A 19,979-nucleotide genomic window follows, 5' to 3' on the forward strand; every position below is an offset into this window, starting at 1 on the left:
CTCCTTGTGGTTACTGAGTGCTTCTGCTTGTCCTATCTACCTGGCGGCTGTTACCTTGTGAGCAGCTTCTCTTTAATGTCTTGCCCATAGTCAGGAGGGGCAGCATTCAGAGGTACAATAGTACAGTGAGGGGGCAGATTTGAGCCCACCATGGGGCATCTTCTACTCCAATAATCACAAGCCGACAATCATCAGAACATCTCCTTTATTAATTCAGGATCAGAGTGTGAACCATGGGGCAAAACCTGCTGTGCCCTTTGGGATCCAGGTTGGTCAGTGTTCCCTCCATTCCCGCTGCACCCTTTGGTCTCCAAGTCGGTCAGTGTTTCTTCTATAACCGCTGCGCCCTCTGGTGTCCAGCTCGGTCAGTGTGTTTTCTATAACCGCTGGGGCCCGTCTCGGTCAGGGCGCCCTCTGGGGTCCGTAGGACAGTGCGTTGTGATCCATTTCTTGGTTTCATGAGGAATCTTAATGATTCAGAGTAATTCACGACCTCGTAGAGGTCAGAGAAGCCGCCTCACCCCACAGGCTCTTTACCCAACCCCCAATCCAAGCATTGTGTATAGGGTAAGTGACATCATCAAACTGAGGCAGACGAGGAAGAAGCTGCCCTTGTGTTCTCTGAACCCGGATCCTGGTAGTCCTGTAAAGAGATCAGGTGTTATTGTGGTAGAGGGTCACTAACTCTGCCCATCCCGGTGATGGTGACGAGTGCCCGTGTCAATGATCCTGCTGCCTCAGTAATGGTGGAGAACACCCCTGTGTCACCCTCGCGGGCAGGGCCCTCTACCCCACTGTGCCAGTCGGTCACTGTTAGTATTATATCTACCTGTATATTCTGTGTACTGTATGTAACCCCCAAATGTAAAGCACCATGGAATTAATGGTGCTATATAAATAAATAATAATAAAGAGAAGCCCATGTCACCCTCTTGTCCCTGGTGTAAACCCCCCACTTACCAGCTGTGTCACTGCACAGGGCTGGGCCCGCCGCCACCACACAGCAGGAGATGGAGCCTCTTTCGGATAGTGGGAGGGTCAGCTGTGCAGATACATTGTAGAGCTGGGTCTGGGGGTCGGGCTCTGCCCAGGTCTCTGTCATGTTCTTGATATTGTAGTGGTCGTAGCTGATATTCCATTCGATATCTGCTCTGGGGTACCCGCCATTGGAGGAGCAAACAGCAGTGGGGCTGCCCATGTCCTCGAAGAAGGAGAGCTGTGGCTTCGAGTAGTCAGCTGCAAGATAAAATGTCAGATACTCAGTATGCGACCCCACCAGGCGCTCTGCAGGATATACACAGAGTATATTACCCCACCGCCCATGTATGTAGGGGCTACGGCCGTGTCATCAGTGACCTTGTACACCTGGGAGCATATAGTAGTTCTGGGGTCTTAGGACAAATAGGAGAGCAAGGCCAAGATGGAGGAAGACACCACAAAGGACAGCCTTCGGCTTTGTTCACCTCTTGTCCTGCAGCCCATCGACTCTCTTTGGAAAGTACATCTGAACTCCTGGCCTGGCATACATATGTCCACCAGGGACCTAATCGCTGGATTAGGGGTCGGCTTTCTATTGCTGTTGTTTTTTTTTTTTTAAAGGGAATCTATCATTAAAATCCTATGTTTTTCTGGGTACCACATTGGAATAGCCTTAAGAAGGGCTATTCTTCTCCTACCTTTAGATGTCACTAAAGAAAATGGCCGCTTACACAGTATTATAAGCGGCCATTCTCCTGTGGCCGGCGGGCATGCGCAGTCAGCTTTGCCCTAAGTCTGAGTCCTAGAAATTTGAAGCCAGCGCCGGAAGAAGACGCGAAGAGAGGCTGTTCCTGAAGAAGATGGAGGCGGCGCTGGAGAGTTCTCTAGCAGCATTGGGGACGCCCCCAGTGCTATTTGAGTGCTGGGGACCGCCCCCAGTGCTGCGAGAGAACTCATTTGCATATCAACGAAAACCGGGATTTATACTGAATGGTGGCCTGGAGATGGCATCTAAAGGAAGGAGAAGAATAGACTTTCTTAAGGTTATTCCGACGTGTGATTGAGAAAAAATTGCATTTTAACCCCTTAGTGACCAGCCTATTTTGGACCTTAATGACCAAGCCAAATTTTGGAAATTTGCCCTGTGTGACTTTATCAGTGAATAATTCTGTAACAGTATAGCGCATCCAAGCGATTCTGATATTGTTTTTTCGTGACATGTTGTACTTTACTGAGAAGGTAAAATTAGACTGATATAACTTGCGTAAATTTATTTAAAAACTCGCAAATGCTGAAAATTTTGAACATTTTTCAATGTTTTCCATTTTTAGCTGCGATATCTCACATATACACAATAATACAGGGCAAAAAAGTTAGTAGTTACATACTTCCAAATGTTCCTTTTGTGTTTCAAGCATATTTGAAATAATTTTAGCATATTTGAGTAACTTAGACAATTTACAAGTTTATCAAGTTTATAAGCAAATTTTGGAAATTTTGAGTTTGTCATTTTTTCCTGTACCAAGCTCTGTTTGCAGACAGGAATTGGTGGAATAATGACAGAACCTCCCATTAAATGACCTAATTTGTAAAACTAGACCCCTTCAGGTATCTTTGAGGGGTACAGTGAGCATTTTGATCAAATAAATATTGTCTTGCAAGAATTATTACAAATGATGAAAAAAATTACATTTTCATTTTCTTCAAATATATGTCATTTTAAAGCCAGTTTTTTTGCACACAACACATCAAAAAGAAGAAACACACCCCAAAATATATCACCCCACTTCTCCCGTGTTAAAATATGTCCATTTTGTGGCCTTAGTCCTATGTACGGGCACACAGGAGGGCCTAAGAGGTAAGGAGGGCCAATTGAATTTCAAAACACAAATTTTGCTTGCAGATATTTTATGTCCATTGCACATTCAAACAAGATTTGAGTTACCAAAGCAATTGAAACCCCCCCCATAAATGACCCCATTTTATAAACTAGACCCCTTAGGGTATTCATTGAGGGGTATAGAGAGTACTTTGACCCTATAAGTTTTGAGAAAATGTGCGTCAAACAAAAAAAAAAATCATATTTTTTACACAAGTGTCATTTTATAAGCAGTTTTTTTGCACATACCACATGAAAATGAAGAAAAACACCCCAAAATAGATGACCCCATTTCTCCTGTGTTCAAAAACGTACACTTTGTGGCCTTAATCCTATGTACGGATGCACGGTAGGGCCCAAAAAGAAGGGAGCACCAACTGGATTTCAAGGCACAATTTTTGCTTCTAAATGTTTCAGGCCCATTGCTCATTTAAACAAGATTTGAGTTACCAAAATAATTGAAAACCCCCATAAATGACACCATTTTATAAACTAGACCCCTTGAGGTATTCATTGAGGGGTATAGTGAGTATTTTGACCCCATAGGTTTTAAAAGAATTTGCGTCAAACAAAAAATTCTCATTTTTTACACAAAAGAGTCAATTTAAAGGCAGTTTTTTTGCACACAAGGCATGAAAATGAAGAAAAACACCCCAAAATAGATGGCCCCATTTCTCCCGTGTTTAAAAATGTACACTTTGTGGCCTTAATCCTATGTACGGACGCGCGGTAGTGCCCAAAAAGAAGGGACCACCAACTGGATTTCAAGACTCAAATTTTGCTTGCAGATATTTCAGGCCCATTGCACATTCAAACAAGATTTGAGTTACCAAAACAATTGAAAACCCCCATAAATGACCCCATTTTATAAACTAGACCCCTTAAGGTATTCATTGAGGGGTATAGTGAGCATTTTGACCCTATAGCCGTTTCACAGATTTTACTAACCTTGGGATGTGTAGGTTAAAAATTACTAAAATGTCCCTTTATCCCCAAAGTTTTCATTTTCACAAGGGGTTAAAAGAGAAAAAGCCCCCCACAGTTTGTTACACAATTTCTCCTGAACACGGCAATACCCCATATGTGGCCATAATCTGCTATATGGGTACATGGTGGGGCTCAGAATGGAAAGAGCGCTATTTGGCTTTTGGAGGGCAGATGTGGCTGGAATAGTTTTCAGGTGCCATGTCGTATCTGCTGAACCCCTAAAGTATCAATACAATGGAAACCCCTCAGATGTGACCCCATTTTAAAAACTACACCCATCAAGGAATGTATCAAGGGGTATTATCATTTTGAGCCTAAAAATGCTTCCCAAAAATTAATGTACAAAATGAAAATTGAAATTTTTAAAGAAATCTGCCATCTCGGTGCCCAATACGTTGCACCCACTTTGTGTTGTCAGAGACCTGCACTCCTAAAACTATTAAGGGGCCATCCCGAGGGGCAGAAAATTATATATGTGGGTGTAAACTGCTGCTTGGGCACACAGCAGGGCGCAGAAGGGAAGGAGCACTGCACTTTTTAGCTATTGGGGTACAGAGTTAGAGGGACTTTTGGGGCGCCATGTTTCTTTTGCAGAGCCCTGAAGGTGCCAGTAAACTGGAATTCACCAAGAAGTGACCCCATTTTGTAGGGGAAATTTTAGGGTCTCGGCAAATATGACATGGTGTCCAAACACCAACAATCTAAGTCTGCACTCCAAAAGCACATAGCGCTCCTTCACATCTGCGCCCTGCTGTGCACCCAAATGGCGGTGTATGCCCACATGTATGACACTGGTGTACCCTGGATAACATACTTAATGCCATGTGTGGGTAGAATCTGCTGTTTGGGCACAGCCGGGCACAGAAGGAAAGGAGCGCTATATTGGTTTTTGGAGCACAGTTTGGTTTTTGGACGTCACTTTTGCAAAGCCCCTGAATTGCCAATAAAGTGGAATCCGCAGACATGTCACGCCATTTTGGACACTAGCCCACAGATGGGATTTATCAAGTGGCGTAGCGAGAATTTTTAACCCTTGAGTGTTGCATTTATTTGGTTTCCAGAAATGAAATTGCGGCTGATAATGAGAAGTTAAAAATGAAGTTTTCCAGAGATTCGCCATTTCAGTATCTGATATGTTGTGCCCGACTTATGTCAGCAGAGATACACACTCCAAACACTGGTAAGCGGGTATCCCGGGCACAACAGCTTTTAGAGCCAGGTGGGCACAACATATTATGCACTGAAATTACGGATTCCTGGAAAAATTGTCATTTTCACCTTTCACAATCATCTGCGTATTCATTTATGGATAATAAGTTATAGCAACATTTGGGGGTTAAAAATGCTTTCTGTACCCCTGGAGAAATCCTTCAGGGGTGTAGTTTCCAAAATAAGGTCACATATCAGGGGATTCCACTTTACTGGTGTTTCAGCTCTGCAAAAGTGTCACGGCATCCAAAAACCAAACCGTCTGTGCTCCAAAAACCCAATAACCCTTCTTCCCTTCTGTGCCCGGCTGTGCCCTAATATCAGTTTATACCCACATATGACATTATGTCCGTTATCCTGGGTACACCAGTGTCATACATGTGTTATACATGTGGCATAATCTGCAGTTTGGGCGCACAGCAGGGCGCAGAAGGGAAGGATCGCAATGCGGCTTTTGGAGCACAGATTCAGATGTTTGGTATCTGGACGCCATGTCATGTTTGTAGAGCCTGTAAGGTACCAGAAAAGTGGATTCCTCAAAGGAGTGACCTCATTTTGAAAACTGCACCCCTCAAAGAATTTCTCAGGGGGTGTAGTGAGTATTAGTATCCCGGACGTGACTGCACAGCGGATGGCGAAGAGGGAATATATAAGCTGTGCGGAGTACATTGGGAACACCACATTCCCTACTATGTCCCAGGAGCTCCTATGATTGGGGGGTCACTCTGGGGGTCACTTTGGGGTCACTTCTGGTGTCTTTTTGCTCATTAGCTGTAAATCTGGGGTGTTCCCTGATATTTGCTCGCACAGATTATATATTCCCTACCTGCCGCAGCCAGTCGTGTTCTAATGATTTGGCGATTTTGGGGTTGTTTGTCTTCACATTACTAGATGCTATATTTTCTTTATTTTTCTGGTGACGTGGCCATATAAGGGCTTGTTGTTTGCGGGATGAGATGCATTTTGTAATGACACCATGTTTGGGTGCCTACAACTTATTGAATACATTTTATTAACTTTTTTTTGCTGGATTTTCTAAAGAAAAATCAATTCTGGCATTGCATTCTACCTTTTAAATTTTTCGCCATGCAGCGTACAGTATAAGTAACATGTGACCTTTATTCTGTGGGTCAGTACGGTTACGGTGATACCTCATTTATATTATTTTTTTTAATGCGATACTAATTCTGTAGAATAAAAACACATTTAGGGTGCATGCACACTACGTAACGCCGGGCGTGTATGAGAGCCGTACACGCCGGCGTTACAGCAGGGCTGCCGAACACTTCCCATTCACTTCAATGGGAGCGCTCGTAAACGCCGCTGTTACGAGCGCTCCCATTGAAGTGAATGGGAAGTGTTCGGCAGTCTGCTGTAACGCCGGCGTGTACGGCTCTCATACACGCCCGGCGTTACGTAGTGTGCATGCACCCTTAGGGACATAAATCAATGTTTTTTGTATCGCCACCTTCTGAGAGGAGTAACATTTTTATTTTTCGGTTGACAGTGTTGGTTGAGGGCTTATTTTTTGCAGGACAATGTGCGCTTTTTATTGGTACTGTTGTGCGGTGATTATGACTTTTTGATCACTTTTTATAGCATGTTTTGTAAGGTGAGATGGCGAAAAATCACTACTTCCGGCGGGTTTTTTCCGTTTTTTTTTTCCGACGTTCACCGTATACATTAAATATTGTTGCAGTTTTATTGTTCAGATTGTTACGGACGCGACGATACCAAATATGTATTGTTTTTATTAACTTTTAGGGGTTTTTTTTTAATATAATTCATTTTCTATAGAAAAAAGGGAATTTTGGGGCTTTATAAGTTTATTCATTTTTATCAGACACTTTTATTTATTTATTTTTCACTTTTTTCTCTTACTTTTTCATGTGTCCCTTTAGGGCACTTGGATTAGTGATGCTTTGATAAAAGCATCACTAATTCTCTATTAGACGCTGCAGGACACAGCTCTCAGTGTCTTGCAGCGTCTGGAGGAAGTCAGATGCAGGGGCTGCCTGCGTCTGACTTCCTCTTCCCCGGGCAGGATCAACCAGGTATTGGGGGTCTCTTTGAGCTTGGGGTCACTGGCCAGACCCCAGGCTCCATGTTAGAGACATCGGCACCCCCCGATCTCGCCGCGGGGAGTGCCGATTCAGCCGGCACCGTCACGGAACCGCTTCAGTTCCGTGATCATGTTTGATCACGGAACTGAAGGGGTTAAAAAACCCCGATCGGAGACCCCTCCGATGGGGGGTTATGGAATGGGGTCTTAGCTGTTAGATACAGCTAAAATCCCATCCAATTATGTCGGCACTTACAGGGAATCCTTCCCTGACTGCCCGACGTAGTTTTCCTATAGGGCAGTCAGGAAGGACCTGCAAGTGCCGACGTAGATTCCCTATGGGCCGGTCGTTAAGGGGTTAATGATAGAATCTCTTTAACTGGACAGTTCCACTCCCAGAGGAGTGTATTGTCTCCGCATATTAACCCCTTAACCACAGAGAACTCCATCTTTGCTTTATAGTTCTCTTTGCCCTGCTATGAATCCCATGCTTCATCATGGCAGCATCACATGGGCAGCTAGAGACTGTACTATGCATACCAGCTGGGGCAGTGACATTCTCCTAGACTATAAGTGTATAGTTATGGGGCTGAGCTGTCAACCCATTATAACTGTGTGTCAGGAAGTTCCTGCTCGTCAGTAGGCGGTGACAGGAAGTGCCTGCTTGTCAGTAGTCAGTGACAGGAAGTGCCTGCCCATCAGTAGGCGATAACAGGAAGTTCCTGCCCATCAGTAGGCGGTGACAGGAAGTGCCTGCCCATCAGTAGGCGATAACAGGAAGTTCCTGCCCATCAGTAGGCGGTGACAGGAAGTGCCTGCCCATCAGTAGGCGATAACAGGAAGTTCCTGCCCATCAGTAGGCGGTGACAGGAAGTTCCTGCTTGTCAGTAGTCAGTGACAGGAAGTGCCTGCCCATCAGTAGGCGATAACAGGAAGTTCCTGCCCATCAGTAGGCGGTGACAGGAAGTGCCTGCCCATCAGTAGGCAGTGACAGGAAGTGCCTGTCCATCAGTAGGCAGTGACAGGAGATTGTGTCCCCTCTTTGGAGTCACATGACCATGAAGAGCAGATCCCAGGGCAGAATGAGATGTACAGTGTGAATAGAAACTATGACTCCTCGCGAGATGTTTCAGGGGTCACAATATTTTGAAAACATTTTTGATGTTTTGTATTTTTAAAGGTATTAAAACCTAAGACCTATAAAACTGACCGGTCCTGCAAAACATAAGCCCTGTGCGAACAGAACTAGGAAACACTTTCACTTGATGTCCACAGTTTTTTTTGTCATTATTTGTGTTTGAAAAGTCAAACTTTATTTAAAAAAAAAAAAGTTTTGGTATTTGGAAAATGGAGAAGAAAAAAAAAGAATTTGAGAATAAAAAATCCCAGTGCTTATGGGGTAAAGATGTGAGTCTCTGCTGCCCTGATGTATGATGTGGTCAGAGTTTCCACGGTAAGGCCTGAGCAATGTCTGACCTCACAAATGATCTTTAACTCCATATTACAGTCTATAGGGGTAGAATGGAAGGGCAGAAAATCATAGCACCCAACTGTCCCGTATTCTGCGGGACAGTCCCGGTTTTAGACTGCTGTCCCGCATGGCTTACCGCATATGGGTGTACTGTGGGGTGCTTGGGTGTACAGTGAGGGGACACGTGGGGTGCAGGGTGAACCCAACGAGAAAGGGATGGGTGGGGTCAATTTAGAAGTGGGAGGGGCTACATTTGCTGTGGTCCGCCCACATGTTATCCCTCTTTCTGTCCTTTACAACTTGGGAGGTATTGGAAAATACATATACCTCTATTGAGGGGCTCCACTGTCACCAGATCATCCCTGTTATGGCCGCACATAACAGACCCCAAACTGTTGATTATAATGGACATGCCCCTCCCACAGGACTCCTCCTCCTAGGTGAGCTCACTACTCTGATTGGCTGGTCTTAGTCTTACCCCAGATGGTCAGTAGAATCTGCCCCGTGTACTCCAGCTCGTATCCGCGGCCTTTTAGCAGGAACACATTGCAGTCATACTCGCCCTCATCGCTGAGACTGACAGGTGACAGGGAAAGCGTCAGGTTGTCTTTAAAGAGGCGGCAACGGTTCTTGTAGTCTCGGTCCTGGTGATCCGGCTGATCTTTACCATTCGAGAACGAAAACGCCACTTTTGGGTTGGAGGAGGGCACACGTTTCTGCAGGAAGAGCCGGACTGTCCCCCACTGGGTGATTGTAGGCACAGGGACTACACATGGCATGTTCACACTGTGTCCCACCTGCGCCCGGAGCCGACGCTGTTGAGCAGCACCTGAAGGAACATCCACAGACATGTAACTCACTCCATAAACATACATGTCACACCAACACACGTGAGAAGTCATTTGTGCCCCCTGTTGTGCTGGATGCCACATGTTCTTTTGTGTAATCTCCCTCTTCTGTCTGGCCAGGACACGACACTTTACATTAATGTACGGCAATTCTGATGGGATGTCCATGCCCTGAGGCCCCATGTTTGAAAAACGCAGCTTTTTTTGTTGCATATATTGCTGCAGTTTTAGAGCCAAAGTCAGGAATGTGAATAGGAATGGGAAATATCACAGTCAGGATGTGAAAAGAAGGAGGGGGGCATACCTCCCAACTTTTGAAGAACTGAAAGAGGGACAAAATGTGCGGTGCACTACGCGCGCCGTGGCAAATTTAGCTCCACCCACTTTTATGTTGACTCCGCCCATTCTCATTAATTTTCCATGTGCCCCACACAGTATAATCCTCCTACAGTCACCCGTAAATTATATGCCCCCCTCCATCTCTCCCCCAGTTTCATATACACCCTTCATCTGCCCCCAGTTTCATGTCGCCTCCATCTCTGTCCCAGATTCATGTCCCCATCTCTACCCCCAGATTCATGCCCCCATCTCTGCCCCAGTTTCATGTCCCCTCATCTCTGCCCCCAGATTCCTGTCCCCTCATCTCTGCCCCCAGATTCATGTCCCCCCATCTCTGCCCCCAGATTCATGTCCCCCCATCTCTGCCCCCAGATTCATGTCCCCTCCATCTCTGCCCCCAGATTCATGTCCCCACATCTCTGCCCCCAGATTCATGTCCCCCCATCTCTGCCCCCAGATTCATGTCCCCTCCATCTCTGCCCTCAGATTCATGTCCCCTCCATCTCTGCCCCAGTTTCATGTCCCCCCATCTCTGCCCCCAGATTCATGTCCCCTCCATCTCTGCCCTCAGATTCATGTCCCCCCATCTCTGCCCCCAGATTCATGTCCCCTCCATCTCTGTCCCAGTTTCATGTCCCCCCATCTCTGCCCCAGTTTCATGTCCCCTCATCTCTGCCCCCAGATTCATGTCCCCTCATCTCTGTCCCAGATTCATGTCCCCTCCATCTCTGCCCCAGTTTCATGTCCCCCATCTCTGCCCCCAGATTCATGTCCCCCCCATCTCTGCCCCCAGATCGTCCCCACATATCTCCCTCCATCCGGGACCGCGGGACACGTCACCGAAATCGTGAATGTCCTGCGGAAATCGGTGATGGTTGGGAGGTATGGGGGGGGGATTCGCTCTGGCAGGGGGTGTGGCCAAGCACAAGATGGATGCTTTAAGAGGCGGGAACTACCCTACAACGTGTGTCACATTAGTGAGCAAGTTCTGTGTGCTGTCCAACTGAGATCCTCCAAGCTCCATGGAGCCAAAAGGACTTGAGGGTATCAGGTTTACTGTGTGTTTCTCCTTTTATATCAGCACCGTTTGCTTGTTTGTCTCTTTTCTATGATTGGGTAATATATTGGTAAATTTAAGGTTACTTTGTGCTGCTTTAGAAACCCATTACCTATTTGAGGTGCGTTTGCCTCTGACTGTTGGAAAGATGTGTGTCTATGTGGGTGACGTTTTTGCTAATCCAAAAGTCAGGGGTGGTGGCAGCAGGGTGTATTTAGGGTCCGTGAGTGCAGTGTCTTTTATGTTTTTAACCCATTCTAAGTCTGTTATTGTTTTATTATTTGTGAGGATCTCAGATACTCACAATGAACCCGCAATATTGTCACCGGAACTTAGAAACCATCAACTGTTACCTGTAGTGAGGACAGTGCAGAGGATCACACACGTGTCCAGAAACACCAGGGCTCGCCATGACTCTGCCCACATCTCTGTTCACTGCAGTCTAAGGCATGTCCTGGGTGGCAGGCTGCAGGAGGAAAGACAGTGGGAGGATTCAATCATAATGGGCAACAACAAGCTGTAAAGTAACGCTATGTGGGGCGTGGCCTAAGAGGCACCACTGTGCACCAGAAATGCCCAAAAATTGCACTGAGAACTTTTAAACCAACTAGAGATGTAAGGATAAGAAAACTAACCATGTGTTCTGTTCTGCAATGTGGGGCCTTGGCCTAAGACCAGGGCCGCACCTCTAATGAGGCGAGGTGAGGCGGCTGTCTCAGGCAGCACTCCGGAGGGGGCGGCAGCCGCGGCAATTTTTATTTATTTATTTTTTCTAAACTAGCACAGGAGAGGGCCACTCTGAAAACAAACCGAGCAGCCCTCTCCTGCGCTGGTTTAGACCTCTGCGTCTCAACGCAGGAGGCGCCATCACGTTGCCTGCGCTGAGACACAGACCTCTTACTGCCGGGTGAAAGGAGGAGGCGGCGGCAGCAGGAGAGGTAGTTAAGTAACATACTTTTGTTTTTTTTATAATAGTCGGAAGAGTAGGAGTATCCCCAGCAGGTAGTGGTCTATTTACCTACCTCCCCGGGCCTGCTCATTGCCGTCCCCACTTCCCCTTCTGCTATAGGACACGGGGGGCAGCTGTGAGCAGGCCCTGATCCCACTACCGCTATTATTATACTCGGGGGTCTTTTCAGGAGAGATGAGGGAACATAATAAACAGTGTTATTCACCTCTCCGGGATCCGATGTTAATCCTAGCAGGCTTCAGGCCTGTATGGTAATGTCCCAGACGTCACAGTGCTAGCAGTAACAGTGTATGGTTGGGATGTGTCATTGTACCTTCCCGATATTACCATAGTTTGTTTAATGGTGCCCCCTAAAATTATCCAAGAGAACTCTTTATTGATTGTCTATAATTTTAGCATTATTTATTAAAAGTTAAGAATCCATACTAGTACGATGGTTGGTGCACGAAAACAGTAAGTCCTGGACTTTTGGACCCAATTGCAATACACCTCCCAGATAAAAAATGTTCAGCACCGAATCCAAATAAATTTTTATAAAATATAACTTTTAATCTTCCAGGAAAAATAAATATATGAGTATATATCTAGATGACTGACACCTACATGAGTATATACAGACATCACTGACACATACATGAGTATATACAGACATCACTGACACCTACATGAGTATATACAGACATCACTGACACATACATGAGTATATACAGACATCACTGACACCTACATGAGTATATACAGACATCACTGACACATACATGAGTATATACAGACATCACTGACACCTACATGAGTATATACAGACATCACTGACACATACATGAGTATATACAGACATCACTGACACCTACATGAGTATATACAGACATCCCTGACACATACATGAGTATATACAGACATCACTGCACATACATGAGTATATACAGACATAACTATCACCTACATGAGTATATACAGACATCACTGACACCTACATGAGTATATACAGACATCACTGATACATACATGAGTATATACAGACATCACTGACACCTACATGAGTATATACAGACATCACTGATACATACATGAGTATATACAAACATCACTGACACATATGAGTATATACATAGATGACTGACACATATATGAGTATATATAGACATCACTGACACATACATGAGTATATACCTAGATGACTGACACGTGCATGAGTATATACAGACATGGACATGACTGTGTTTTCTTATACTCAGGTTTGTTTCCTCTGTCTGTATTGGAACAACACAAAAAAAAAACTGAAAAAAAAGACAAACAAAAAAATTTCACACAAAACTCTAAAAATGTGTCGGACAATTTTCCCAGCTTTCTCAGTTTAACATTTGGTTGCCGACCCTTTGGAAACAATCCCTGAACTCAATGTCTTCCTATAACCAAGCTTTTTACGCCTCTCAGGTAGAATTTGGGGTCCCCTCTTCTTCTGCAGGCAGCTCCAAGTCTCAAATGGCCCCTTCACACGGCGTAAGTGCGCCTCTCATTTAGACACGTATACACGTGTCTGAGTGCGGCTCTTCAAAACAGAGCCCATTGATTTCAATGCCGATATACGCGTGCTTCCCATTGAAATCAATGGGATCTGTTTTGAAGCGTCGCGCTCGGACACGTGTATACGTGTCTAAATGAGCGGCGCGCTTACGCCGTGTGAAGGGGCCCTTATATTTATTGTCCCTCTTCTTCTGCAGACAGCTCCAGGTCTCCTATATTTAGGGGCCCCTCTTCTTCTGCAGATGGCTCCAGGTCTCTTCTATTTGGGGGCGCCTTCTCTTCTTTTCCAGTAATTGTAAGATCTCTCCACAGGTTTCCTATGGGTTTTAGACCAGGACTCTTTGCAGCCACTTCAGGACTCTCCAGCTTTGTTTCTGCCAATTTCTGGGGGCTTTCTAAAGTATATTTGAGGTCGTTGTCCTACCCAGCACCAGAGGCGGGAGAGCAACCCTAAATCCTCACTGCGCCTCCCCCATATGTGACGGTCGGTCCTCTGTTCTTTTCTTTGTAGGCCTGATTCTGTTTTCGGTAACCAGTAAAATGATGGCCTTCACTAAAAAGCTCCGTCTTTGTCTCCTCTGTCCACAAGACGTTTCCCAGGAGATTTTGGCTTCCTCCCATGCATTTTAGCTTTTTTCTGTCTCTGTCCGTAGTGGGGTCCTCTGTGTGCCCCCCGATCCTGCAGGACAGCTTGGATGTCTCTGGCACTTGGTTGAGACTGCTTTTCCACCATCCAGAATATCCTGTTCCACCTTTCATGATTATTTTTTCTCTTCCATCCACATCCAGCAGATTACCTACAGTGCCATGTGTTGTAAAATTCTGGATTATGTTGCGCACCGTGGACAAAGGAACAGCAACTTGAGATGGTTACTATTTATCCACACTTTTGGTTCTCGGGTCCTCAGACTCTTCTTCTCCTCTCTCTGTTCTCCATGCTTAGTGCATCACACACAATGCACAGGCTGAGGCTCTTTGTATCCTTTGTATCTGGTGTCAGGGGGATTTCTATATTGCCCACACCTGTTACTTGCCACAGGGGAGTCTGAACAAGGATCACAGGCTGGAAACAAAGTTATTTCCCCACAATTCTGTCTGGCTCATTTTTGGAGTTTTGTGTGAAATTATTTCCAATTTGGCTATTTTCAGGTGTTTTGTTAACCCTGAGTATAACAAAACATGTGAGATGGTAATAATATTCTGGGGTGCCAACCCTTATGGCCATGACTGTACAAAGATGACTGACAGATACGTGAGTAAATACATTATACAGATATGTACTTCCTGTTCTGGCACACATTTCATTACCTTCCCCGGTATCTATGAAATGCACTCCCTGTCCCAGCAAACAGTTTATAACCTGCCCCGGTATCTGTGACATGCACTCCCTGTCCTAGCATGCGTTTCCTTGCCCCGGTATCAGTGACATGCACTCCCTGTCCTGGCACATGTTTCCTTGCCCCGGTATCAGTGACATGCACTCCCTGTCCTGGCACACGTTTCCTTACCTGCCCCGGTATCTGTGACATGCACTCCCTGTCCTAGCATGCGTTTCCTTGCCCCGGTATCAGTGACATGCACTCCCTGTCCTGGCACACGTTTCCTTGCCCCGGTATCAGTGACATGCACTCCCTGTCCTGGCACACGTTTCCTTACCTGCCCCGGTATCTGTGACATGCACTCCCTGCCCAGGCACATGTATCTGTGTCTTCGTCGTCCTGACTTTTACAACCTTCACTGAGCTAAACTTTACCCAGACCGAGAAGGAGGAAGAGTGGGGAGTCCCAGAGGAAACGAGGGAGGGGAGGGTTCTGCTCCATCACACACGTCATGTACTCACATCTTCAACATACACACCTCCATCTACAGCTCATCATACAGAGCACACCTCACACGTATGTGTCTGCCGCTTACATACGTGTAGTGAGAGCATTCACTTGGGACCCCTTCCTGTTACAGTCGTTTCCATTTGTCCTTACTGCTCCCGGCCTTACAAGATCCCAAAGGCCTCATGAGAGCGAAAAATCGAAGTGTGACGCAAATGATGTTCAATCCACCGCTGCGCCCACGCGATTCTCACTTTTATGTTGTAGGAGGAGGTTTGTGACTAATTTTATGTCCATTGATGTCAGTATTGACACGCTGCCATATTGGGATTATTCCTTTGTCACCGTACTGGGGTTTGTATTTTGCAGGGTGAGTAAATTCTTAAATGACGACTTATATTACACTCATTTACATTATTTTATCTTAACATTATGGGGTATAGAAGGGAAAAAAAAACTATTTTCCCATTTTGCGGGTTTTGATTTTCCATTGCTGACTGTGCGGTAAGGATATACTGTAACCAGGTGAGGTGTCTATACCGTAACAAAATCCAGTAACCAGGTGAAGTGTCTATACTGTAACCAGGGGCGGTGTCTATACTGTAACTATGCCCAGTAACCAGGCACAGTGTTTATACATACCCAGGAGTGGTGTCTATACTGTAACCAGGTGAGGTGTCTATATTGTAACCAAATCCAGTAACCAGGTAAAGTGTCTATACTGTAACCAGGCACAGTAACCTGGCGCGATGTCTATACAGTAACCAGGTACGGTGTTTTACGGTAACCAGGAGTGGTGTCTGTACCAAGTCCAGTAACCAGGTGCGGTGTCTATACTATAACCAGGGGCAGTATCTATACTGTAACCAGGTGCAGTGTCTATACTGTAACCAAGTGCGGTGTCTATACTGTAACCAGGATCGGTATCTATATGGTAACCAGGTGAGGTGTCTATACTGTAACTTAATCCAGTAACCAGGTGAAGTGTCTATACTGTAACCATGCACAGTAACCTGGCGCGATGTCCATACAGTAACCAGGTACAGTGTTTATACGGTAACCAGGAGTGGTGTCTATATTGTAACCAAATCCAGTAACCAGTTGAAGTGTCTATACTGTAACCAGGCACAGTAACCTGGCGCGATGTCCATACAGTAGCCAGGTACGGTGTTTTACGGTAACCAGGAGTGGTGTCTGTACCAAGTTCAGTAACCAGGTGCGGTGTCTATACTATAACCAGGGACAGTATCTATACTTTAACCAGGTGCGGTGTCTATACTGTAACCAAGTGCGGTGTCTTTACTGTAACCAGGATCGGTATCTATATGGTAACCAGGTGAGGTGTCTATACTGTAACTAAATCCAGTAACCAGGTGAAGTGTCTATACTGTAACCAGGCACAGTAACCTGGCGCAATGTCCATACAGTAACCAGGTACGGTGTTTATACGGTAACCAGGAGTGGTGTCTGTGCCAAGTCCAGTAACCAGGCACGGTGTCTATACTGTAAGTAGGTGAGGTGTCTATACTGTAACCAGGTGCGGTGCCTATACGGCAACCAGGTGCGGTATCTATACTGTAACTAAATCCAGTAACCAGGTAAAGTGTCTATACTGTAACCAGGCACAGTAACCTGGCGCGATGTCCATACAGTAACCAGGTACGGTGTTTATATGGTAACCAGGAGTGGTGTCTGTACCAAGTCTAGTAACCAGGTGCGGTGTCTACACTATAACCAGGGACAGTATCTATACTGTAACCAGGTGCAGTGTCTATACTGTAACCAAGTGCGGTGTCTATACTGTAACCAGGATTGGTGTCTATACTGCAACCAGGAGCGGTGTCTATACTGTTACCAAGTGCGGTGTCTATACTGTAACCAGGAGTGGTGTCTATACTGTTACCAAGTGCGGTGTCTATACTGTAACCAGGAGTGGTGTCTATACCAAGTTCAGTAACCAGGTGAAGTGTCTATAATGTAACCAGGCAAGGTGTCTATGCTGTAACCAGCGATGATGTCTATACTGTAAGCAGGCCCTTAATTCCTGTAAGAGGTGTCTACCACGTAGGCTGAGGTGCTTAGGCCCAATCTATTCATGGCCGTCCCCTGGGTGATAGTCACCTCCTTCACTTCCTCATTTCAGCCCCACCACGTAATCTGCAGGACTCTCAAATCGCAGGGAAGAATTTCACTTTTGCGGTTCAGTGGTCCAGAACCTGAACTGACTCAGCAGAAGACATGGCGGTGTTAACCCCTCCATGTCCCCAAGGGTGTGATACAAGAAAATGAATAAATCCGAGAAATCCTGAATATCGGTACATTAGTCCTGATATTAGGGGCTTTGGGGTGTGTTTGATCACATGTGGAAGTGTCTATCAGTTTGTGGGTGTGTCCTTATGTCACAATGTTAGTGTATATAATAAGGAAGTGTCGGGGCCTGTTCACTCTGTATGTTGTATATAGGGGATTAGCTCCTTCCACTGTCCCTCCTGCACAACCTACAGAGATTCCACCTCTTATAAGAGTACTGCCCCCTGTTCATCTGCATGTGACCTAACCAGGCGGTGGTGACCTATCTGGTGTACGTACCTGTGGTCATATAACCTAACCAGGTGGCGGTGACCCATCTGGTGTACGTACCTGTGGTCACATAACCTAACCAGGTGGCGGTGACCCATCTGGTGTACATTAATGTGGTCATGTGACCTAACCAGGCGGCAATGACCCATCTGATGTACGTACCTGTGGTCACATGACCTGACCAGGCGGCGGAGACCTATCTGGTGTACGTACCTGTGGTCACATGACCTAACCAGGCGGCGGTGACCCATCTGGTGTACATTAATGTGGTCATGTGACCTAACCAGGCGGCAATGACCCATCTGATGTACGTACCTGTGGTCACATGACCTGACCAGGCGGCGGAGACCTATCTGGTGTACGTACCTGTGGTCACATGACCTAACCAGGCGGCGGTGACCCATCTGGTGTACGTACCTGTGGTCACATAACCAGGCGGCGGTGACCCATCTGGTGTACGTACCTGTGGTCACATGACCTAACCAGGCGGCGGTGACCCATCTGATGTACGTACCTGTGGTCACATGACCTAACCAGGCGGCGGTGACCCATCTGGTGTACGTACCTGTGGTCACATGACCTAACCAGGCGGCGGTGACCCATCTGGTGTACGTACCTGTGGTCACATGACCTAACCAGGCGGCGGTGACCCATCTGGTGTACATTAATGTGGCAATGTGACCTAACCAGGCGGCGGTGACCCATCTGATGTACGTTCCTGTGGTCACATGACCTAACCAGGCGGCGGTGACCCATCTGGTGTACATTAATGTGGTCACATGACCTAACCAGGCGGCGGTGACCCAACTGATGTACATTAATGTGGTCACGTGACTTAACCAGGCGGCGGTGACCCAACTGATGTACATTCCTGTGGACATATAACCTAACTAGGGCGCAGTAAACCATCTAATGTACATTCATGTGGTCATGTGTTCTATACTTTTCTTTATGATTTTCGGGTCCGGCTGCAGCCCTTCTCCCCCTTTTTGTTTCTATCTTGTGTATTTTTTTTACTGAATCACGTTCCTCCTCTTACTTGCTTTTGGGTAGCGGGTAGCATAATCCACAACCACCAGATTATGCTGGTGACCTCAACCAAGAAGAGATTCTACCAAATCTATTGCAATCCTCTCAAAGGAAGCCTGCAAAAGGAGTTTACGCTCGCTCATTCTGAACATAAAACTCGTTCAGAGTGAGCGGCATAAAAACCAGATCCCATTAACTTGAATGGGTGCCGGCATACGCGCGCTCCCCATTGAAATCAATGGGAGTCTTTTTTACCTATTGCTCCCTAGCGGAGCAGGAATGACTTGTAAGTCTCCGTACACCTATGTAGGCACACACTCTCCCTAATGTGTAGGATTATCCCCTGACCCTGGTCTATAGTCTCTCACTCTGTGAAATCAGTATCCCTGCGCTATGCTGAGGAGGTCCAAAAGACCGAAACAGTGCTGTCCATAGCTGGGAATCTGTTCCTTTTGGAATAGAAATACTAATTTGGCAATTAAATCCGCATCATGATAGTAGGCTCATTAACTGAGTGACGCGTGATGTTAAGGAGGCTGTTCTCCTAATTACATCCTGGAGAATAGATTTGCATATTTTTTTCCTGTCTATGTATAGTAAAATCTTTGCAGGGTGCCATCTTTTGTTTTGTCATAGGCCAAGTGTCCTCCTAGCACATGGGAGTGAGCAATATCCATCACCCTTTGGCAATGTGATTTAGGGACTACAGTTCGTCCACCAACCTCATTGACTCTATGCAACAAGTCATTTTCCAGTTCAAAATGTGTGAATATTTTCTCCGCCCCGGGTTCTTGGGGTACGCCATTTATCTCTTTTACATTTTACGAGCAGGGGTTACTGTAGGGTCCTTGAGTTGAGCAGTCCCAAAGTTATCACTGGAGACTGGCAAGTCAGGGAGACCCATTTCAGGAGTGTCTTCCATTACATCCCCTACAAACACCTCTAGAGGAGAAGTCTCCATCTCACTCAGAGTTACGCTTACGGCTTGTACCTGGTCAGGTTCTCCCGAGGGAACTGGATCAATAACAGATATATTTAACCCTTTCTCCATCATTTCCCACAAATGCCAAAACAAAAGAAAGTCACGTCCTATATGGACACTATGCCCTAAAGTCTTTACAACCCCGACTTCATGAGTAACTTTTCTGCCTGAATTATTAAAAGAAAATATGGCAGTGGGGTAATCTTTTATATCGCCATGTATGCCGATGACTCCCATC

General features: G+C 46.0%; 1 protein-coding gene across 1 annotated transcript; it reads right to left on the bottom strand.

The window, feature by feature from the left end:
- Positions 1 to 331: 331 nt before the first annotated feature.
- Positions 332 to 9,617, bottom strand: CD80 (CD80 molecule). The gene is made up of 4 exons (XM_075263038.1): positions 9,065 to 9,617; positions 961 to 1,236; positions 538 to 643; positions 332 to 449 (listed from the first exon to the last, which is right to left on the bottom strand). The coding sequence occupies exons 1-4, from the start codon at positions 9,615 to 9,617 to the stop codon at positions 332 to 334; spliced, it is 1,053 nt and encodes a 350-aa protein (XP_075119139.1).
- Positions 9,618 to 19,979: the final 10,362 nt, after the last annotated feature.

The sequence above is a fragment of the Leptodactylus fuscus genome, chromosome 2 (assembly GCF_031893055.1).
Source record: "Leptodactylus fuscus isolate aLepFus1 chromosome 2, aLepFus1.hap2, whole genome shotgun sequence".
Classification (NCBI taxonomy): Eukaryota; Metazoa; Chordata; class Amphibia; order Anura; family Leptodactylidae; genus Leptodactylus; species Leptodactylus fuscus.

Coding starts and splice junctions, on each gene's coding strand:
- CD80 (XM_075263038.1), bottom strand. CDS start 9,617: ATGGGGCCTCAGGGCATGGACATCCCATCAGAATTGCCGTACATTAAT. Junction 644..960: donor CCTGTGCAGTGACACAGCTG/GTAAGTGGGGGG, acceptor ATCTCTTTACAG/GACTACCAGGATCCGGGTTC. Junction 450..537: donor ATGCTTGGATTGGGGGTTGG/GTAAAGAGCCTG, acceptor CATGAAACCAAG/AAATGGATCACAACGCACTG.